Genomic DNA, 24,142 nt, shown 5'->3' with positions numbered 1-24,142 from the left:
GAAAACAGCAAGACAGTTGTAAATGTTTACACAATTATCATAGAATTAGGATTCTGAAGTTTCAACATGCCAGCAGCCAGGGGTAGCACTGACTAGTCGATTACAACTGCAAACCACATATCACTGAGCTTTCATTTTGTTTACACCAGGCTAAAGGTAATTGCAAATTTACTGACAACCGTGCATTCATTGTGTTTCATGATTGCATCACACTAGTAATAACTTTTAATGTTTCATGTAAAAGCAGTCAACATAGTAATGTCTGTTTGTGTGTTCAAAGTTTATACTAGCAGCAAACTAGCCATGCTGGTATTTAGTTGTATTCAGCTGTTTTAAGTAAAACAGGAAGTCATTGGGAAGCGTGTGGTTTCAGGTGAACGGAAGTGCAGGTTCACATTCCATTTTACAACAATAATAAGCTGTTTTTTTTTTGTTTTTAATATCTATGCAGTTTTACAAAAGTGTTAGAAAACAGCATGTTTACAATTTGAGCACCATGTAGCACTAGCTCCATGAATGCAGCATAAGTAATCTGCTGCCTGCTGCTGTTGAGTATCAGAATACCTGGCCAGGTTCATTTATTTCTCTGTTCAATTGCTAAATAAGTAATTTTGTTCTCATTTTTAAAGTAGGCCTTTCAGATTCCATAAGGTAAAATTAGGTGAAGCTATTTCAATTTACTGTTAACTTTTGGTAGGGGTTTATCTCTGCACTGGACTTTCTCTGTTTTAACTGAGGATCTTTTCTTTAATTGCCTCATGGACATTCTATTTAGATTCAGGTGTTTTCTTTAATTGCCTTCGCAAAGGTCTTATTGGGCTTGATGTATCATTAAGTCTAAGTATCTTAATTGGTGGCTCTTTAAATAGGACTATTACTGCCTGGTGGAAAGTTTGGGTTTTTTTTTTTTTTTTTTTTTTTTTTTGCTGGGGTGATTCTTTTTCGGGTGTGGTTTTTTGGTGGATGCAGTGTTTGAAGAGGGAGTTTGCTGGTCTGTAAAGGAGAAATCAGGAAGCAATAATCTTTTGGTTGTTAGAAACAGTATTTTCTCTAATCTGCCATTTTTCCAGTCTAAATTAACCAGTTATCTAATCTCCTGCCAAACTGAAACTATCCACAGCATTCAAATTGTTTATATGGATCCTAAGAGCAACAACAGTGACTAATCCAGTTATCATCATCACTTTTTGTCTTCTTACCTGGTTGGAAAATCCAAGCTCTACAGGACCAAGGAAGAACTGGGTGAGATCCCCTAATGGGGAGGAATCTTATTTTCTTTTCTGCTGGATTATCTGGCCTGTTTTGACTGTTTTGGAGTATTATCCTTTTTATTTATTTATTTATTCTGGATTAACGAGAACCCAGCACAGAAGTTTATTTTTTTGTTTTGTGTTTCAACTTTTCTATTTCAACTACATTCACAATACGGATTGAATAATATTTTGGGACTTTTAAAGTATTGGTGGTTGTTTCATTGACATTTTTTTTTTTTTAAGGACTGCCTGATGGACTGTGGTAAACATTTTGAATGGTTCAAATGCTGTTTGTTAAAAACTCATGTATTCCAAATGTTTGACATCTGTGTCAAGTATAATATTCCACACATATTCAATAACAGCTGCTATTTGAACTATGCTGTTGTCTTCTGGTATAATTGTCTTCCTATGTTCCATTTGTTGTAAACAATCCTGACTTACCCCGCAATTTTTCTTGGTTCTGTTGCGCAATCCTACTGCTTTGGAGACTTGTATTGTTCAGGGTAGTTTTTGTATTTCCGTCAAAAAATACTAGTTATTGGATGTTGCTTAAGGATTGGGTTTGTTACAACCAGACACTATGAAATGCATGATTTATTAGTATTTATTCTGCTAAACGAGTAGTTATTCTACCCCCTCAATCATCATGCATTTCTTTATCCAGAGTCTTGATTAGAGAGTCTGCTGCACAATGCAGTTGCTACTGCTCTCGGGAATTAAGTCATGTTCTGTAAGTCAGTTTCCATCCAATACAGCACAGGATGTACCAGGGAGCAGCAGTTCCTTTTTACTCTGTCGCTTATCATAAACATAACTTCATAATGTTATCAAACACTTCAGAACGCCTATCAAACCAAAACCGTACCTTGAAAAACTTGTCAATTTTACCAAGATTGATCCTCTTTTTGGCATCCAGTTTGTAAATATTGCTCACGTTGCCATCCATCAGGTATAGTCCAAACCCCATGACCTAAATCAAACAACCATGTTACACTGCAATTCCTTTAATCGTTAACAGAACTTACATGAGACAGTGCAGTCAGGGGATAGACATACATGCTGTACATAACTGAGAGACGTGTTATGACACATGTATTTTCATTTTAAAATGACTCTGCATGGGGCTGGTTAATGATAGGAAAGAAAATGTTAAAGGGCCAATTCCACTCTCCTGGTGAAATGACTAAGTGCAACACTATCTGAAAGGCTAGGAAACAAAACTTTCTTTAACCTAATGTAGTCCCAGAGAACATCTTTAATTGTAAGTTCATGTCTGCTATAACAAAATGAACTTTCAAAATTGCAATATGGAATTATTTTGTAAGGTACAGCAACTTTAAGCTACAGCTTACAATGCTATATATTTACCATAGATAATCATGTTCGTACTATGGATTACCTTACATCTGCATCTTTAGAGCACTTTGCTTGGCTTTTAGAATGGTTTACCACAGCAAAAATTTAAGAAAATAAACAAAACCTCTCCTAAAATGAAATAAAACCATCAAACTACACTCTACAGTTCTTCTCCATTTCTAATTGGTTCATCAAGGCACAGACCCGTCCTTTGATGTCGTATTTTAAAAGAACACTGCCACCTCATGTTTTGTTCCATACTCTTACCTTCCGAATTGATTTCAAGTCTAGTACAGTTCTTACTTTTTATTTACTACACAATGGGTGTGAATAACACTCTCAATCCTGTATCTAAGATTAACAAAGCAACAGACTTGCTTTCTGACCTCTAACTGCCAGCCTGCTATCCTGGTCCTTACTAGTTCATATTAGAGGGAAACCTACAAAAACACATTTTTATTGCTGTTCTGGTGTTTGTTTTCAATTCAGATTCTTCATTTATTTTCATACTTTGAGAAAGTGTTTCCGATCCACTGTGTCCTACACCTGTACCAACACTATGTATGTGAAAAATTATAATTTGGCCGTTAATTTACTTTGCACACAGCAGGTAATGTCTGTTTGAAAAGCAGCAGCCTTTATGAGGCGTACAGGTGTACAGTGTCTCAAAAGTATTCATCCCCCATTTGTTTATTCAATATATTAGAATACCTAAGCTGGCATTAAAACAATTAAAGCTAAATCAAATTGATTGTTATTTGATAAGTTAGTCAAATAATATAATAGCAGGATAATGTATACCTTATCTGAAAAGTAAAATAACATACAACTGTACATTATTCCTAGCAGTATTGTCTGGTAAATCAATTTCAGTAAATGTGTCTAACACAATCAAAAGGGGAATTTATTTTTTATAAATAAACATCCCACTTGACTACTTCCTATAAATGACTGAAATAGAACACAGACAGAGCTATTAATTGGCTCAAGCTGTGTATCAGTTAAAGATTGAAATAATTAGGACTTCTACATTGAATAAACAACGTGAAATAACCATCTCATTACAATATACTGTATATTAGAAAAGGTCCTGTCTTATCGTTTTCCCCCTGTTCTTTGAGTCTCACTTTCAGAAGCATGTGTTTCTCGCTGGGCGTCAGGTACATCTTGTTTTCATAGTAATCCACACAGATATTCACAATGTCAGCTAGCAGCTCTTCATAGCCTGGAATCACCTCAAGCTGCTGGTGAAGACACTGTGAAAGACCAAGAATAGTGTGAAACTACTGTCAACATGACGGTGAAACCAGGCACACCGGCCACAGCATGGCTATTTATACAACACAAAGCAAAATCTAACATCTGGCTACTTTTCATAAGCTCCAATATGAAACATTAAACATGCACTATCATCTACAGTAGCCACAAGATGTACAGCAAAGATACTGTTTACCTGTTTATTTGCAGTCACTCTGGGTGGTTCATATTGCAATCACTCAAATACTTTTCTTCAGGAGCTGCCCTTCAGTTCTAGTTGCCTGTCATATTCACATGTTAGACATCCTAGATCAGACAGAGTCCTGTTTTATCAGTATGTGCTAGCACCTGTGCATAGCAGTGTGAACTTGATCCCAAGTGGCAGATCACTAAACTGAGATGACCTGTATTGCTATAAAGACAGGCTGATCTAGCCTGTGTGACATATGTACATGACAGGCAACTAGAACAGGTGAAAGAATAATGACTTGAACAATGGAGTAGCTCTATCAGTGTAGTTGAGAAAGGTGGGTTACCTGTGTTATTCTGTTATGGTTAGCCAGAAACATGGAGAGATTTTGAGATTCCTGAATGGACTGAGGGTCAGCCATCTTTCTTAAAAATTGGGCCGCTCTACAAATGGCAACATAAAAAAAGATGTTTTAAAAGCGATCATTCAAGTATTTGTAAACGCGTACAATAACTAAACATTCACATGTTGTGTCATTTGCCTAAACAGTGCTTCCTAATACTGAATAAGTAAATACTGTAAATGACTTCAGCTTCAATGTTTGATGAAATGTTTAGCACTAGTAAACTAAATAGAAGCATTTACACATTTAACTTGGCACCACCAAGAGTTCTAAAATTGCAAACATTTAGCAGTTTGTGTCAAAGAACTCACGGATAATGTCAAACCACTCGAAGCACAAAGCTTTTAAATGATTAAAAAAAAAAAAACAGCAATCAATGGTTCTATTTTTTTATAGATTTAAGCCATTGTAGGTTCTGGTCAGGATACATCATAACATGGTGAAGACTGTCCTTCCATACATCTCAATGGGCCCTATTGACAAAGCATGAAAAACTGTATTTCATTTATTTAAAATGTTTAAATAACCCACGAGTTAAAGCTTTAATGTTTAAATAACCCATGAGTTAAAAATTTGTGAATTGACCCTTCTCTTCCTAAACGTTTCCAGGATTTGACCAGTGGACTGATGTCTCTATATATACTAAGGTAGATAACTACAATCTTTGTGACTGTTTGACATCTGAGAATCACATCTAAACCAGACACCTGTCTAAATTACTAAATAAATTAGCTGTGTATAAACTACGTAAACCACTGCTACAGTAAGTCTGTCAGTGAGAGTACAACAGCACCCATGCCCACCTCTTATAAGCAGAGTGGTCGTTCTTCACGCTGCACTTCATGTTCTTCAGTTCATCGAGCACTGCAAACATGTTAATAAACTTCCCCAGGGTCAGGAGGTAGGCCTCTGACACAAAATCCTTCCTCCTCTCCGCATGGCACAGACGCTTCACCTCGTTGCAGAACCGCTCAATGGCTTTGCGCTGTAAAAAAGCAAACAAAACCAAAGCAATAGTATTGGCTTTGAAGAAATGTAGCATTTCTGACAAACTATTTCATACAATCTCATAGATTAAAACAGTATATTGAAAAATAGTCCTGTAAAGTGCATTATGTCATTAAGATTATAAAGTTACACGAACAGTGCTGGATAGCAATTTGAACAATTACACCTCTGCTAAATCTGCTCTATTCTGACTGCACTCATCACAGCATGAATGTCACACCTAAGTCTGCAGACGTACTATTGTTAATGCAGCTATAGGGAATTATTTAACAGGTGTGTGGATGTGCAAACTCCTGCCTCCTGACCAAGTAATAGTATAGTAACAGTAGGACTACTGTGAGCTGCTAAGGTATTTGCTGCTTTTCCTGTGACTGACGTGTTTTCAATGTCAACTGCAGTCCTTTATGCAATTCCTTGAAATAGAATCCGGTAAATTCACAAGTGCAGCATTGAAATATTTGCAAACAATACCATAAAAAAAAAAAAAAAAAAACACTTTACTATAATGTGTGTCTTTCATATCAGAAAATGTGGTGTGATGACAATACATAGAGTAGGTAAGATTGACCGGAATGATTTTGTAAACTCTGTCTATTAAAAGGTTTGGGACTACACACTACTGCAGTGCTGGAGCAGTTGGATGAAAAGGTATTACCTGGAAGTACATGAACTTCATCAGTTTATTAACCTCCGGTTCCAGCACTTCCACTGTCTTCTCATAGATCTCCACACGGTTGGGCTGTTCGTTGCACTTCACCTGGTGAATCGGTAACAAAGCACACAGGTGTCAGATTGGTCTGGATACTGAGTTGAAGTGTAAAGACTACAGTATAAAAACGGTTTAGCTAATGCTTTGCTATGCAGAGAGCTGGTTGTCTTTTTTTTTTGACTTCTGATGGTAATATTTTTGTGTTCTAAGCCTGATTATAATTTTACCTGGATTTCCTTTTAGGTTAGGAGACTTGCATAATAAATTTTGCAGTTCCATTCATATTTAACACTATTTAAAGGAAGGGCTATAGTTATGAACACTGTACAACTGTGCAAGATCATCTACTAAACTGTACTGTACAACAAGTAAATGTGTAATTGAATATACAGCGTTAGCAGTCTAAAGTATATAAATACTCAGATATGTTTAGTGTTGCATAATTCTTAAACGTTTGCTTTAGGTGTCAACTTTACAGTTTAAACATGCATGGACTGCATCAATTTCACATAGAAATACCACTGAAGGATGGGCAATGCAACGACATGCCAACTGTGAATTTAAAATCTACATTACTAAAATAGTGCTCCCTGTTTAGAAGGACCATACCCCCAGTTCAACCAATAAAATAAAAAAAAATACCCAATAATCATCATGGACTGGCACAATGTTTAGTAGTCATAAACTACCAAAGCGCATACCTGGTACTTTCTTTTACTGTAAGATAAAGCCCTACCCTGAATATTGACACTGTTGTGAATACATGAGGCTGCCCGAGCTAAACAAATCATTTATAATCAATATGGATTTAGAAAGATTAATACAGCTGTTTATAACACCTGTAAAGACTTTTCAGGCTTCACTAACTGAGCAAGATGGCATTTGCTATGAGTTATACTGTGCTACCCTTTATAATGCAGTTGTCAGTGGTCCATAATTAGGAGACCACATTATTTGTGTTTTGCCTTATAACGAATATTGGAATTTTTTGTTCCTGAAATGATTTACAATGTCCACAAGCCAAATTAATATTGTAGCGTATGGTGGAAAATGAAGGCAGGAGACGCACACAATTTGCAGGTACTCGAATCCACGGTTTATTGGGATGCTTATTCCTGGCCCCTGCTAGCCTGGGCCACTCTTACAGCAGCACATACAGCAGTTTGTCTCACTCTTTAGTGCAGCACATTTTTTTTTCTTCTCTTTGGAGTCAATCTTGTCAAGAAAACTTCTTACCTCTTTTAGCCATCCATGTAATGTTGATTCTGCAATATTTATATCTTTTGAAACTGCTGCTTGAGTTTCACCTTTTCTTACTCTGTCCACTGCACTGAGTTTCATTTTAACAGAAAAAAAGATTTTTGTTTTTTGCTCTCTGCCATGCTTCATACTGAATATCTGGAATTTTCACCCAATGTTTACGAGTCAAAATGCATTAGGGGGTAATGGGAGCCACGACCTTACCGTGTTATGACCGATTCCGCACTAGGACAGGTTGCATTATAACAGGGTAGCACTGTACAATGATCATAGGCAGAGCACTGAGACTGCCTTATCAGTCACAAATCAACTGCCCTGCATTCCCATCTTACTGACCAGGACTTGTGAATAAACACAGCAGGCAGCCACGGTAAGTAGTGTGTTTTATTGTAACACTTTCAGGTCCATTATCATCCAACAACGGACCTGGAGACTGCTATTGGATGGATGAAGTTCCATTGTTCTGAGGTATCTAATGTGTAATACCCACTGCCTGAAAGACATGTTCAGTGTTACCTGAGGAATGGCTCTTGAACAGCTTCTCCACGTGTACAGCATAACTGCATACTCGTGACCCTCCTCCAGCATCTCATTCTGTCAATCAAACAGTTAGCCATGAGACTGAGGCCTTTCTAGATACATAATTCACAAAGTGGAATATTCTCTTACTGTTGGTTTAGATTTCTGTTTATGCTATTTAACCTCTCCTGGCTAACTGTTTCTTAGGTTTACACAAAGAGCAACCAAAATAACTTTTACCTCAGTCAAACAAATAACAAACAGTTTTGATGACATTTGAAGCTCTTTAGTCTTTCAGGTAATAAGATTTCAATTTGAAGAGATTCCAGAATAAAAACTAAAAACAAAGGAACATTGAGCCTTCAGACAATAGCTACAGTACGAATGATTTACAATGTCTGTCTTTCACAGCGTTGTGCTTGTCTAGGTCCCGTAAGGCTGTGCAGCGTGCACTGCTTGTTCCTTTGATGCGTTGTTTACAAGTCAGATACTCACCATGCTGGAGTGAACAGTGGCCTGCTCAATGTATCTGGCAATCCCCGTAACAAATGCATTTCTGTCTTCAAAGTTGGTATCGAAGTTAGCCTAAAAAGAAATATGATATAACATGAACACCAGAAATATTTCTGGCCACTTTCACAGATTAGAACTAACCACGGACAACCCAGCGTTAACTCAGGTAAATCCAAGATGAGTGTTATATTGACTGGGAGGACAGTTCACAGCCCAGCAAAGAGGTTAAATATGAAGTCCAATTTCAGATATAATAGGAAACCTTGAAACCATCACCCTGTAGGCAAAAACTGATATCTGTTAACATATAACATAGGTAGCAATATCCCTAAACCATTAAAGGTGGCCAACCCAGGCTTTAAAATCAATTTTAAATAGCTGCATTATCAACGATCTTCCTATTTCTTCTGTTTGTTACTTTGCTTGCTTCTAATGCTGTATTTCATATATATATATGAAGCATGACGTTTACCTAATCATTTACTGTGCCACAGGTCACATGGCCTGATTGTTGCTGCACCACTGGAGTGAAACTCGCCTACAGCACAGAAAGTGGTTTAGAAATAAGCAGCAGCAACAAGTCTGCTTGTCCCAAATTAAAGTTTAAAACAAAAGCAAAGAACCAAACCATCTTTAGCAGAATAAAGGGTGGCCAATGTATTACTACTGCTCATAATGTTTAGAACATTTCTTTTTAAATTGTAAGTAGATTCAAACACTTTTTTTTATTTGCAATGTTCCTTTGATATTTGCAATGACCTGAAATCATATTGCATTGATTTATTTTTTGATAGTGTTAAGCTGCTTTGCATATCTGATCTGGAGCTGCTCAACAGTTCCAGTTGCCTGCCACAGACACATGTAGGCTAGCTCAGCCAAAGTGTCTTTCTATTCAAAAGCACTGTATTGCCAGATAAAACTCAAGGAAACTTGTTTCCAATGCAGCAGATCAGTAAATGGCACAGGATCCTAATTCTATAAACCATACTAGCTGATTTTGTGCTACATATATCAATGATAAAGAGCGGCTCTCAAGGTGAAGGCATCTTAACACAGACATACAAAATAATAGTAAAAAACATTTGATTGGTTGCAGTTAGAACCACTCAGAATTATTACAAACATCATACAAAGGCAATGGGGCAGATGAGTAGGCTTGCCACTGGTTCTTAAGGGGTTACATTATGTAAAACTGTTTAAGTGTCTGCATCTGTAGTTTCATACCCGCAGACACATGATCTTTACTGACCACTCAAATACCATGCAAATAGAGTTTCTGCAAACAGCAAATCTAAATATAGCTTCGGTGTGACGAGTCATGGTTACACTTACGCCTGTGTGTGAAATCATTTTGTCATTTTTTTTGGCAGGTGTGTCGGCAAGAGCCTTCTTGCTGCAATAAACATAGGAAATGTGACCTAATCTTGTAAACCTTCCTGTTGCGTTATCTCATAACTGTACTTAAACTGGATATAATCTCAATGTGTTACAAGTCTGGATGGGGAAGGATGAGTGTGGAAAAGGGTCACGGCAGGCTTGATCACATCCAGATCACACTACATTGCTGGTTTTCTGTTCCCACAATGCACCGCTCATTTCAATCTGAGCACCAGTATTAAGAACATGAACTGGATAAAATTTGTCCTTGAAAGTTCCTGAGCAAACCACGGGACACAGCTATGTGAATTAATACACGAACCCTGCAGTTTAAATGTGTCTAACACCCCCAACGTCTGTCGTACTTTTTTCCTTTAGGATCATATGTTTAAAGTCTGGATCAGTCCTGTAAAGCAAAGCTGTACCCATCCAGATATATTAGCTCAATCATTAACAATACACTAAGTTCCATAAGCAGAGAAAGACAAGCTGGCAGACAAGGTAGCAGCTCTCCAATCACAATGCAGGAATAAATAGTTGATTAAACATTTATCAACAAGAATGTGCATTGCTAGGGTATTTCCATCAATTACTAAAAGCTGTTACAAGCCTGTTCTGCTCTTTTTGTAACACAAGGCATTTGAAATAAGCCATTGGACTGACACGCGAACAGGCAGCTATAGCAGTAGTTGGGTTTACTTGTTAAATTGATGGTTCAAGGATTGACAAATGTAAAACTACAATTTCCCCTTGCGTTTGTATACACTATTAGATTGCGTTTACACATCAACCTGAAAAGTAACATGGTAGGTTTGCACTACTGGGAGCACAAAAAACACTTTTGAAAGAGGTAGCTATAAATACACCCCTTAGTCTTAGATTGCAGTCTAACTTGTCTAGAAGACATGGCGGCAGAGTTTTTAATATACACAGTACAATTAACCCTGGCAAAATCGCAACAAAAGTGGCATTTATCATCAATCTCGACAGTAGGAATTAAATTACATTTTGCAGAAATGCAATTAAATGATTGAGAAAGGGATTTGTAGAGAAATACATCAGATTGTACTGAAAGAAATATAGAACTTAAGTAGGAAACTTTTAGACCCATCTACTCTACATTAGCATACACTACGACTGAGAGAATATTATTCTAAACAAATAATTAGCAAAATGCTTTTGCAACTTGCCTGGCGTATTGCACACAGAAATGTAATTACTCCCTTTAGAGTAGCCTGGATTGCTTTTATTGTAAAGGGACTGGTAATTACGCCAGAGATTCACCTGTGTGCAGCACTGTGGCAAAGTGGTTAATAGTGTGCAGGTACAGGTGATCAGTAAACACAGATGCAATGTTGTTTAATGGTTGTATTTTGTAATCCAAATGCCTGACGGCTCACAACAGTAAACAATAATAGTGTCAATGAGAAGCAATACAGCGGCGTGTAATCCTCATCTGTAATCCGTGTGTTGGCCCTGAAATAACGGTCCCATTTTAATTCACCCACACGTAACATACATAAACACAAACAACAGTCCAAAGTGCATGCTCTAGTGCTCGTGGTGAAAATACAGTACTAAAGTGCAGTGTTGTCCAGGTCTGTGCTGGCCTTTAGCGACAGCTCCTGGATCATGTTTAGCCAACTAAATAATCATAAATAATAAACAAAATAAACAAACAAAACACATGATTTTCTCCATACAAAACGCAGGTTCATCCAGGTTGTTCTCTAACAAAAATAAAGGAACAGATTACATCACTTTGTCCCCTATTTATACCACATGACCCTTTGGTAAACAACTGCAGCCGCTCCTCCAATCCGTGGCTGTCATATAATTTCCCTTCCGGGTCGCCTCCTTTCTAAATGACCGACTTCCTTTTAAAAACCCTAGGAATTAAGTGTCAGTCCAGGGTACTCTGTTCCCGTTACTTAGCGCCCTCACAGGTCAGAAGGGAGATTTACCACCAAGAATCATTGTCTTTCTGTCACAGGCACCTACAGTGGTTCAATATCCATCGCTCTTTCCTAAGAAGTCAGGTTCAGCTCTGCCTTTGCTTCTATGTGGACAGGTATTTTCAATGTATAATTCGTTAATTGACGAAAAAACAGTTTGGATTAAAGATATATATAACACACTTTCCCAATTATAGCCCCTAGATGAAAATAATGTTAATGTCAATGAGTTTACTCAAACATCTTTATAAAATTGAATATATACATGTGTCTATTTTGATAATCTGTAATTCGTGCCAGCGTCACCCTGCAGGTACTGTGCATTTTGCTCAGGTTTATTTTCAATGTCCTGAGTATGCTGTATATTGACTCCTATGTGATATTTGCAAGAAGTGGGCTCATTAAATGAACCATGATGTGTTAGAATTCAATAGTGACCACTGTTTTTTAATACACAGTAGAAACTCAAAGCATTAAAAGTCACTACATATGGGAAACTCAGAGCTCAAGACAAATCACAGCAATGCAAGCTTGTAAAAGCTCATATCTATTGCAGCGTGTGGTCATCAGTGTTTTTGGGGGACTGTCACAAAGACGGCTGCAGTGGATGACGTCAGACCAGAAACAGGAACTAACACAAAATAAACGGAGAGGTGGAGTTTGGTGAAGCTGAGCAATTGCTTTGCTCAGCATTTAACAAACAGAAAATAAAAGGTTGCAAAGACAAACAAAAACACAGGACAAGGCACTTTCACCAAAATAAAGAGACAAACAAAACGGACTACACAGGCAAACACGGTGAGCAGACATTTTAACTATTAACTCATTATTATTATTATTATTATTATTATAACTTCTGTCTCCAATCCCGTTCTCCACTAACCAAACACACAACCCCGAGTGAGTGAAAACATGCTGCTTTTATGCAGCTGTACCGAGACTCGATTGCTAATCAATCATTCAATTGGAGTCTCGGTACAACTGCACGTGAATTAATAAAAGTGCAATTCCCTGTGCTCACATATTATTACATTTTACCTGCACCTGAAGTGCTGTATAATCCTCTTGCCTAAATACAAATATACATTTTAAACACTTGTGTTACACAGACCCATTTATATCCCGTGTACCAATGACTATACACCAACATTAACACACTACATGTAACATACAACACAAATAAATAGCCCAGGGGTGGGGCACTTTGCCACAGGGACTCTTTGTAGTAACAGTCTTCCACTGTGCTTCTTGTTTTGTTCTGCCACCTTTATGAAGTACACAAACCTTTAAAAACACAAGCCATTTACAAATCACAAGCTCAGAAACAAACAGCCAAAAAATAAACAAACGTTTATAATTCAATGATATATTTATATAGACAGGATAATGCATTTTTATACATTGACTAATGTATTGTATATAGAAGAGCTAGGGAAAGCCCATCTAATTGTAGAGCAACCCTTATAGAAACAGTTTTATAGAAACAGCTTCACCATGAATAAATCTTAATGGCCTAACCATTAGTAAACTACAGCATTACTGTCAAAATCATCACTGTCTTGCCATACTTGCAGCCTCATGACACTGTAAAACCCAGCCGAGCTAGGGCGGCTGAACTTATGAACTTGTAAAGCTGAGAGAAATCAGCTGACCTGGTACATGATGGATGAGGGAGGGGGCTCGATACATGGCTGCTGGTCTGGAAGAGGCAGCTCCTCCAACAGGTCCACGTTCGATAGGGCATCTTCCAGGGTCACATGGGTAGTCATGGTGACAGCTTAGCAACACTCTTAATCTAGGAAAGAAAACACATGAAGTTAGGCCCAAAGAATTCCTTTTTCTGATTACCATGGTACAGACACCCATGCTGTAATATCACAGAATGATGGCATTCCAACGAAGCCAGTAACAGGACTTCGCCCTGAGCAGAGCAATCCCTGCCACTATAGCTCCCCGCAGAGCAATACATTGGTCAAAAAACAAAATGCTAAACAAGAGACTGAACACCAACATGCCTTTTCTCTCATTTAGCTGTACTCTGTACACAAGGTCAGATGATAAACTGTTGTGCTTGTTTTCCTAAGTTGGATGACAAAACATACTGTGTTCCAATAAGGTAATACTGGCTTTTACAATAATTAGTACCTGGAAAAATATTAAAGTGAGAAAGGAGGTATAGCTGCAGTGTACAAGAAAAGCAAAGTTACTTTTCTTTTTACACAGCTGAAGAAGGGCTTTTGTCAAATGTACTGAAATAAATTATTTTTTTGATCATTTAAACCATGTGTGCACATACAAAAAAAGTTTAATTTATATATTAATTAATCACAGTTATGCATGCATTAATGAAACTAAGTTTTAAATGAGAAATTAAAATCCTAAACCGCATACTATTTTACAAAACCTTCAACAGAAAATGTCCTGTTTTATTACTTGTATCAACTTGCAAATTTTAGTGCTTGGTAAATCACCAAGTGAAAATCCAGTATAAAACATAACAACTATTTACGTAAAATGTGAAGATTACTATAATTGTGACACCAATTTACATTATCTAATGGTTGAAATGGTAAACAACTGTTTACAGAAAAGGTTTAAACATTAAAGAAATGTAGACATAGCTTCAAGAATGAATGACATGAAGCAAACTAAAGAGATGGTAAAGTATTCAACAGCACTGTACCTTTTTTTTTTTTTTTTAGTTGCTAAACAGCACAACATTTTGTACCAAGTGGATGCAGGCAACTGCTTTGAACAGTGCCTGGCTTGAATTGCAGCAGGGCACTCTATTTCACCTCACTGCTGCTGTGTATACTGCTTTCCACAGACAGTCCCCACATTCCCTTTAGTCAGTATTGCATGAATAAAGGACAAACTCTGCTACTGTGTACTCAGGGCAGTGCACAAATTGCTAACTGCCTTGAACCTTGTTCTATTTTTCTTAACTACATTGCTGACATTTGTAACTAAATTAATGAAGTGCTAAATCTGCTCAACAATGGGTTATGAGTTTTTCACTGTGGCTGCCTGATAATTTATTTAAAGGTGCTAGTTAATTGTTTTATTTTTCTGTTATGCACTCCCATTCACAGTATACACATCATGGCGTAGCTGTCAAAACTGATCCCCTCCTTCTATTTCTAACCTTTAGCATGAAAACCAGATTAATGACACTTTCTGACTGCTGCATCCTGACACATGCTGATAGTCTCTTATTTACTGCAGACTGTGAAACTGATTGCCTTATTGATCTGGCACTAATTAGATTTAAATTCCAGTTTAAAATATATACTTTTTTGCATTGGAAAAAGCATGATTTGACTTTATGTTCAAGCAAAATTTTATTCAGGTTATCATCCCAAATTATTTTAACTGAAATACATCCTTTGCACAATCATTTCAAGTGACTTAAGCAATCTTCCTGGTTGTGAGTGAACAGTTCGGCTGCTAACCACTCGAATGTGAAACTGCTCATGAGACTGCAGTAGTTGCTTGGCCGAACAACCAGCTGTATGGATAAAGACATCATCTGAGGTTCAGCTCCAGAAAGGGTCTATGATACAATATTGGACAGCTTAGAAACACCAGCCACACTTCAATAGGGTATAGGGACAATGTGGGCAGCCAGAATGACTTACTGGTTCACTGGCTGTCTGGCTCTTGTTCTGGGATTAGCCTTTCTGAATCTCACTAGGACACATAGCTTTATAACGTGTATTGTGTTCTTATATTATGTGTTGGCTATTTGACCATTCTTCACCGATTACCACCATATCTCCCTGCAGGGAAGCCGGGGTGCAAACATACATTGCAGAATGACCATCGCTTTTGAGATGATGACGAAGCACACGACCGAGCACACACCCAGCCCTCTTTCAAAGTCCATTAGATCTTCTGTTTTGGGACTAAAACTGACATGTCAGTTATTTCCAGAATAAATTAAATCGGTCAAGTGAGGGACAGCCCATTCACACAAGTGTGGACTACCGTATATCTCGTTGTGACAGGATGACAGAGGGCTGAGGCTCACAGACAATATAAAGTCAAAAATAAAGTTCTTTTATTAACAAAAATAATCAAATAGGCACAAGGGCCAACAGAAAAGAGGTTCAAACAGAAATAAGTGAACTTACAAAATAAATGGTCAGGTTTCAAGTTTTTAAAAAAAAAAAAAAAAAAAAAAAAAAAACAAACTATTTTTCCAAAACACAAAACTCCAACACAAAGCAAACTCCCAAACAAAAAAACACCTCCAGCCATGGCCTCTCCCCTGGCTTTTATCCCCTGTGGCTGGAGCCCAATTAATCAATAATTACTAATTATTCAATTAGCACTCCAGCCACACTAACACGTTTTCCTGGCAAGGACAAATTTAACCCCCTCCCTGCCAGTTCCAAACACATTCATACAGACTGGGCAGTTCCGAGTCGCATACATACCCCCCCCCCCCCCCCCTCTTGTGCTAAGCACACATGGCCCCAACAGCCACCTCCCCCCTCAAGCCCAAAGTTCTTTGTCCGGTCCTGGGATGGGGAGACATCCGTGGTCCATGGGGGCGGCCAAGGTAGAATATCTTTTCCCCCATCTGGCGTCCTCCCAGCGGGACTGAACCCTCGTGACCGGGCTCCCTCTGGTGGCGGAGGCGGGAACGGAGGCCCGGCTCCCTCTGGACCCTCTGGACTCCCTGGCCCCTCTAGCGACGCTGGACCCTCCGGCTCTCGGGATGGTAGCTCCATCCTCTCTAACTCGGGACGGCAGCACCTTCCCCCTGGGCGATGGGGGCCAACAGCGACCCCAGGCGACGGTGGACCAGCAGTGACCCCAGGCATCCCTATGGGAAAGCACACTGAGAGTTTCTCTAGGCGATGCCGAGCAGCTGGCCTCCCCAGGCGATGGCGAACCAGCATCCTTGGGTGGTGCTGTGCAGGCATCCTTGGGCGGTGCTGTGCCTCTTAGCCGCCGGGCAGCTTGTCTCCGCACTCCCCTCAGCAGCTGGTACAGAGGCTGGGAGGGACCTCCAGCATCTTCTGCTGGCGGTGGAGGGAGAGACAGCACCTGCTGTTCTCCCTCTCCTGGCGGTGGAAGCACCAGCAGGCGCTCTTCCCCTGCTGGTGGAGGTGGCACCAGCAGGCGCTCCTCCCCTGCTGGTGGCGGAGGGAGCGACGGGCAGTCCTCCCACGACAATGGCGACGGGACCAGCAGGTACTCCTCTTCTGCTAGTGGCGGTGGGAGCAACGGGTAGTCCTCCTCCGAGGGTGGAGGCGAGACCAGCAGGTAATCCTCCTCTGGTGGTGGTGGTGGTGGAAACAGCCTGTATTCTTTCCCTGCGAGTCCCTTCAGCCCTGGGCCTGTGGGCTTCCCCTTCTTGGGCTGTGGACGCACCGACTCCTCCCGCTCGGGCTCCTCCCCCTCGGGCTGTGGATGTTCGGGCTCCTCCTCTCTGGGTTCTGGGAGCGGCGGCTCCTCCTCTCTGGGCTCTGGGAGCGGCGGCTCCACCCCCATTTCTTCAAGGTGGGGAATCCCCCATGTCTATTAACAGGTATGCCAGGTCCATGATGAATATTTCCTGGAGGGACCCCGGGTGATGCTCTCTCTCCCACTCCTCCCACCTCTCCCCATCTCGATGCCACAGCGTGTTGATGGCGAGGGGAAGGTCATGGAAGAGGTCCGCTCCGGGGTGCACAAACCACTCCCAGAGCTCCAGCGATGGTGGTGAAGGCGGTATTGGTGGGGTGGCTGCCGAGGACGGGGTTGGTAGCTGCTCCTGGTCCGGGTTGTGGGGGCATTCTGCCCAGCTGTGGCCACCCAGCTCACAGTGCCCACACCAGTCAGCTAGTGGCCCATCCGGACAGGACCTCCACCGGTGGTCTTCCTTCCCGCACCAGGTGCACCACGGGAACAAGCTCGCTGGGTCCTCCCACAGGGCTTGGGTTGGTGATGGCGGCTGCTGCTGCTGCTTCTGCCCATTCTGCTCTCCACTCAACTCCAAAATTCAAAATTCAAAAAAAAAAAAAAAAAAAAATTCAAAAATTCCACAAAAATTCAAAAAATAAATACTGCTCTGAGCCTCTAGGTGGCGCTATCCTGTTTCTGACACCAAGTGTGACAGGATGACAGAGGGCTGAGTCTCAGAGACATTGTAAAGTCAAAAATAAAGTTCTTTATTAAACAAAAAATAATCAAATAAATACGCACAAGGGCCAACAGAAAAGAGGTTCAAACAGAAATAATAAGTGAACTTACAAAGTCAATGGTCAGGTTCCAAGTTTTTTTTTAAAAACAAGACATTCTTCTTCCAAAACACAAAACCCTCCAACACAAAGCAAACTCCCAAACAAAAAACACCTCCAGCCAGGGCCTCTCCCCTGGCTTTTATCCCCTGTGGCTGGAGCCCAATTAATCAATAATTACTAATTATTCAATTAGCGCTCCAGCCACATTCTCACATGTTTTCCTGGCAGGGAGAAATTTAACCCCCTCCCTGCCAGTTCCAAACACACTCATATAGACGGGGCAGTTCCCCGTCACACTCGCACATTTCTGTCCTACAGTAAGCATTATCATCTTTTAAGTTCAAATATGCACAGCGACTTACTAAAATTTATTTATTTAATTATAAATCATGAGACCACTCTCAGACAATCAACTAGCTAGATTTCAGAATATCTTATTTTGCCATATGCGTCCCCTTGTGTATGGTACACTGATCACTAAGACACGGATAACGGCACGTATTCTATTATTTCCCGTTATTTAAAACATGTTTTTTAATAGGGGAATATGTACATTTGACCCTGTCTTCTGAGTAACAGAACTGACAGAATCCTCTGGCCCACACAAAGTGCACGCTGTGTATGTTTTCTATAGCAGTGGCAACTTTGCTAAAGATCCTTCAATTACAGCATTTCCTGCCTCTAACAGAACTCCCCCCAGCGTCCTTTACGTGCTTACAAAGTCAGTGGTTTGTCTAACCTCCCTTTTTAGCAGTAGGGTGGGTTTAGAGGTAATGCATACTGTAGCGGGGCAAGTCTTCCTGTTAACAGTAACAAACCATACCTAGACAATTTCTGCAATAGTGACGTGTTGTTTAAAAAAAAAAAAAAAGTTTTATTTATTTTTTTATTTTATCGTTAAAAGGACTACAAACATCATATACCAATCTAGGACTGCTACAAATGGCTCCTGAGCTGTATATCTCTCACTGAGCCACATAATACTCCTTTGATTTATGAAGTATCCCATTCAAGGCTATTAATGGGTTTAAGAATACTAAAAGTAACACAATGTTTATTCTCTTTTCATAATAACGCAATTTACTGTGCACCAAATCTGGTTAAACCTTAGTTTTATATGTATATTTATTTTTGTGAATGTAGTTCCCCCTGGTATGCAGTCAAGCAGAGTGCAGCCAGGTGCCTAGAGAATTTCCCCTCAGGGTTCTACAAACGGCAAACAAATTGTGCAGTGGTTTAACAATGTGAACTAATGTTGCAAGCTCCAAATTCATTTTACTAGTGGCCTTAACTTCCAAACTGGCCTCCTGCTCACAGTTAACAATACAACACATCTGTGTCAACAGTCTCTGCAAACCTGCAGGAGTGCTCAGGACCATGGATACCTCCAGGCTCTGTTCTGTCTCTGCAAACCTGCAGGAGTGCTCAGCACCATGGATACCTCCAGGAATCGTGGAAGATGTCAGGAGTTTCAGCCTTGTTCTGTCTCTGCAAACCTGCACGAGTGCTCAGCACCATGTATATCTCCAGGAATCATGGAAGCTGTCAGGAGTTTCAGATCCTGTTCTTCACTCTTTAACTACATAGTGTTATCTGTAGCTGACCTTACCAAAACAAACTAATACCCATTTCCACCTGCACCACAAAACCAGACTGGAAAGTTCCAGTATCAAACTGGGGCCGTCTCCAGTTTCATCTGCAGTCTACAATTGTAAACAATAGTTTACAATATGCAAACGGACATTCAAAGATCACCTGTTACATACAGCTGTTGCACGTTTTTGTAACATTGCTATTTATAAATAATTCACCAAGCTCCAATATTTCCGTAAGTCCCTGGTTGCTTTCATTTTCTGCCTACATATTTGTGTGCAAACGGAAATTAAAAACACAGCAATTAGATAACTTCCACAATGGAGAGACATCGAGTTCTGCCAGCCCACAATCATAACTAAGGCTAAATGAGTCTCAGTTGAAATGTAATGGTCCAGTCTAATTTCCATTCATGTTAGTTCCAGTGGTAGAACAAGGTACAAGACAGCTAACGTTTTTTTTTTTCATTGTTACCACCTGTATTAACCCACTAAGTGCCTAATAAATTTGTCTTTGAAAAAATCAGAACACAAGCTGTATTTATGTAATTTGATGCATTCTAAATCCATTTATTCGCGGAAAAAATGGAAATCCTTTGTTTTTGGCTACAAACTGCAGCATCCTATTTTGAAGACAGTCAAGTTAGACGTGCCCATAATCACACCAGTGACATTTAATGTTGACTATGAAGCTCAACACATATAACATGGAGGTTTATCATCACTGTGGGGAAGAAAACACCAAGAAATGTATACGTTTTAGGCTTCAGTTTCTTATTTTACATTGCGGCTTCATAAAAGCGTCTGAAGGGCTGTATTTGCAGAATTCAGTTAAATTTAGACTTCACTTTTGCAATTAACACAATTAGAGTAAGTTATAACAATATAGTTAAAGAGAAGGGAGCTCAGTTTCATTCATTGCAAAAAAGAAATGTTTAAAAAAATAAATTGCAAAATAAAATAAAAAAAAAGATTACAGCTAATATTTGGTTGGGTATCAATTAAGGCTTTAAACCTACATGTGGTAGAATGTTTAAACCTGTTTATGTATTAAACCTGTCCTTTCTCATTTAAACTGACATTTTCAGTGAAAAAGTAAGCTTTATTAAGTATTTTCATTTTACCTTTGTATTTTCAATTACAGTGAAATGCATCAAGAAACTATAAATGTTGAAATTAAAGCCCATTTCACAATGTCACGCTCTACCTGGGTCGGAACCTATTCTGGTCATGACCCGGTGTCATGCGGGTTGGCTGTGCAATTTCACACTGCTTTTAATAAAGCAGGGTTGACGTGGGTGATAAACACAAGTACACAATACGCATAACAATGCCCCAGAAGCAGCTTGTTACTGACATTTCCATCCAAACTTCTCTGGATTGAACCATCAGCCCAAATGTTGATTGGAGCAAATATTTCTACATCCCTGCTGCAATCTGGCTCATGCTGTGTCTCAAGCAACACAAATATGGCTAAACAGAATAAACTAAATAAAACTAAAATATACAAAAACATTTTACCCCCAAATAAAAAGAAAATGATAATGTAAAACCTCTAATATGCTTTGACTTACCAAGGTGATATTACGTGGGATGGAAACCAGTGCTAATAAATGTCAGTGATATTATGCAGAGTGTAAACAAAGTGATATTATCAAGAGCTTGTTCCCATTGACTTCCATTATCAGGAGCTTGTTCCCACTGACTTCCATTATCAGGAGCTCATCCACATTGACTCCCATTATATTCTAGTATACTAATGTGTCAATAAGCGGAGGGTGATTATTTTTCTTAAACATTTAACCATGGTCAAAGACATGCATGTCAAACAGAGACCAGCTGTAGTGTAGCGAGTCCACCTTTCAAACAGCCATTTGACTATGTGGCCTCCTGCCCTTACCAGAAAATAAAGGCCAGAACATTGTTTTTTTTTTTCTATTTTAAATGAAAGCACATACGTTATTTCAGGTAACTGTTTTGTTTTGCTTCCTCAACATTTTAAAGTTTGAACTTCTTTTTTGAAAATGTTTTTGAAAATGTTTTCAAAAATCTATCGCCATCCTCATTTAAAAGTCTGATAGGAGCTTAAGCACAGCAAAATCTGCACTGATAGGGTAAGTAGCAGATCAGCACAACAGGAAACTGAACTGTGTTTCCGACACAGCAGGCTGTTTCCTCACACGTTAACACACAATCAGATACAGTCCATGTAGCAACAGTATGTCTTATCCTGTCTAAGCATTCTTTAAGGGTGTGCCTGTGAATGTTAAAAAAATACTATATTCAACACCCAAATCTAGCTTCTTTTTTATTCCTAAAGTTAATTTTATTTTATGAAGTATGCATGAAATTATTAATATATATATATATATATATATATATATATATATATATATATATATATATATATATATATATATATATATATATATATATATATGCCTACAGAAAGTCTACACCCCCTTTCAAAATGTTCGCCTTTTGTTGCCTTATAGCCTGGAATTAAAATGCATTAAAACTTCCAAATGAAAAAAATATTCTAGAAATTTGTAGAAAATTAATTAAAAATAAAAACTGAAATAGCTTGGTTGGATAAGTGTCCACCCCCCTTGTAATACTCATCCCAAATTAGCTCAGGTGTAACCAATCGCCTTCAAAATCACAAACCAAGTTAAGTGGGCTTCACCTGTGTTAAATTGTAGTGAGTCACAGGATTTCATGTTAAATTCAGCAGTTCCTGTAGGTTCCCTCTGCTACGTAGTGGATTTCAAACCAAAGACTCAACCATGAGCACCAAGAAGCTTTAAAAAGAACTCTGGGACAAAGTTGCTGAAAGGCACAGATCAGGGGATGTGTATAAAATATCAGAGGCCTTGAATATCCCTTGACGCATGGTTAAGACAATTATTCAGAAGCGGAAGGTGTATGGCACCAGCAAGACCCTGCTTAGATCACCGTCCCTTCAAACTGGATAACGGAGCAAGAAGGAGACTGATTAGAGAGGCTACAAAAAGGCCAATGGCAACTTTGCAAGAGATACAGGCTTTTATGGCCAAGACTGGTCAAAGTGTGCATGTGACAACAATATCCCAAGCGCTCCACAAATCTGGCCTGTATGGTAGGGTGGCAAGAAGGAAGCCATTATTCAAGAAAGCCCACCTTGAATCATGTTTGAAGTATGCAAAAAAACACTCAGGAGGTTCTGTAGCCATGTGGCAAAAAGTGTTATGGTCTGACGAAACTAACATGAAACTTTTTGGCCTAAATGAAAAGCGTTATGTTTGACCAAACCCAACACAGCGCTTCACCCAAAGAACACAATCCCTACTGTGAAGCATGGTGATGGCAGCATCATGTTATGGGGATGTTTCCCATCAGCAGGGACTGGGGCACCTGTCAGGACAGAAGGGAAAATGAATGGAGCAAAGTACAGAGACGTCCTTGAGGAAAACCTGTTGCCCTCTGCAAGAAAGCTGAAACTAGGACAGTTCACCTTTCAGCATGACAATGACCCAAAGCACACAGCCAAAGCTACACTGGAGTGGCTAAGGAACAAAAAGGTAAATGTCTTTGAGTGGCCCAGTCAGAGTCCCGACATAAATCCAATCAAAAATTTGTGGCATAACTTGAAGATTGCTGTCCATCAACGCTCCCCAAGGAACTTGACACAGCTTGAACAGTTTTGTAAAGAAGAATGGTCAAATATTGGCAAATCTAGGTGTGCAAAGTTGGTAGAGACCTATCCCAACAGACTCACAGCTGTAATTGCTGCCAAAGGTGCTTCCACCAAGTATGAACTCAGAGGGTGGAGACTTATCCAATTATGATCTTTCAGTTTTGTATTTTTAATATATAATTTTTATCTCAATAAAATCTTTTTTCCCCTTAACAGTGTGGAGTATGGTGTGTAGATAAGTGGAAAAAAATCCTTGTTTAAATGCATGAAACTATGAGGCACTGACACAACAACATGTGAATAAAAGTTCAAGGGGGTGTAGACTTTCTATAGGCACTGTGTGTGTGTGTGTGTGTGTATGTATATGTATATGTATGTGTGTATATATATATATATATATATATATATATATATATATATATATATATATATATATATATATATATATATATATGCAGGTATTTCCCGTTTATTATACTGACCTAATGGTCAGTTTGCATTAAAATAATATTTTAAATAATCACGATAGTGAGCATATATTTACAACGTATACCTGACTGCAAGCTAGGGAGTTTAAGACGAAAAAAGCAACTATGCCTGAAACACAAACAGTCAAGAATAGGTATCATACAGATGCCGGATTTCTCGTTTATGTTGGTTTTAAGAAATGTTCACTATTATTTCACCGACATCAGTATTCTAGCAGCTATTTAAAACCGCGATACTGTTTGTAATACATTTAATTCTTCATCTCTTCTAGATATAGAAAACATATGTTTGTAAGAAACCACATCACCAAACATGTTTTTTTTTTTCTCTCAATGAAACAACTCGATCA

General features: G+C 39.1%; 1 protein-coding gene across 1 annotated transcript in view; it reads right to left on the bottom strand.

The window, feature by feature from the left end:
- The window catches only part of LOC121324850 (cytoplasmic FMR1-interacting protein 2-like), a 63,366-nt gene that overhangs the window by 38,253 nt on the left and 971 nt on the right, over positions 1 to 24,142 (bottom strand). The window contains exons 2-9 of the mRNA XM_041267062.1: positions 13,456 to 13,598; positions 8,454 to 8,543; positions 7,956 to 8,033; positions 6,126 to 6,227; positions 5,266 to 5,447; positions 4,406 to 4,502; positions 3,740 to 3,868; positions 2,122 to 2,226 (exon numbers count right to left, since the gene is read on the bottom strand). Coding sequence (XP_041122996.1) covers positions 2,122 to 2,226; positions 3,740 to 3,868; positions 4,406 to 4,502; positions 5,266 to 5,447; positions 6,126 to 6,227; positions 7,956 to 8,033; positions 8,454 to 8,543; positions 13,456 to 13,572 — 900 coding nt within the window. The 5' untranslated portion in view covers positions 13,573 to 13,598. The remainder of the gene's footprint in view (positions 1 to 2,121; positions 2,227 to 3,739; positions 3,869 to 4,405; positions 4,503 to 5,265; positions 5,448 to 6,125; positions 6,228 to 7,955; positions 8,034 to 8,453; positions 8,544 to 13,455; positions 13,599 to 24,142) is intronic.

Source organism: Polyodon spathula, chromosome 12 (genome assembly GCF_017654505.1).
Source record: "Polyodon spathula isolate WHYD16114869_AA chromosome 12, ASM1765450v1, whole genome shotgun sequence".
NCBI classification, from domain to species: Eukaryota; Metazoa; Chordata; class Actinopteri; order Acipenseriformes; family Polyodontidae; genus Polyodon; species Polyodon spathula.
This window is presented reverse-complemented; position numbering and strand designations above follow the sequence as displayed.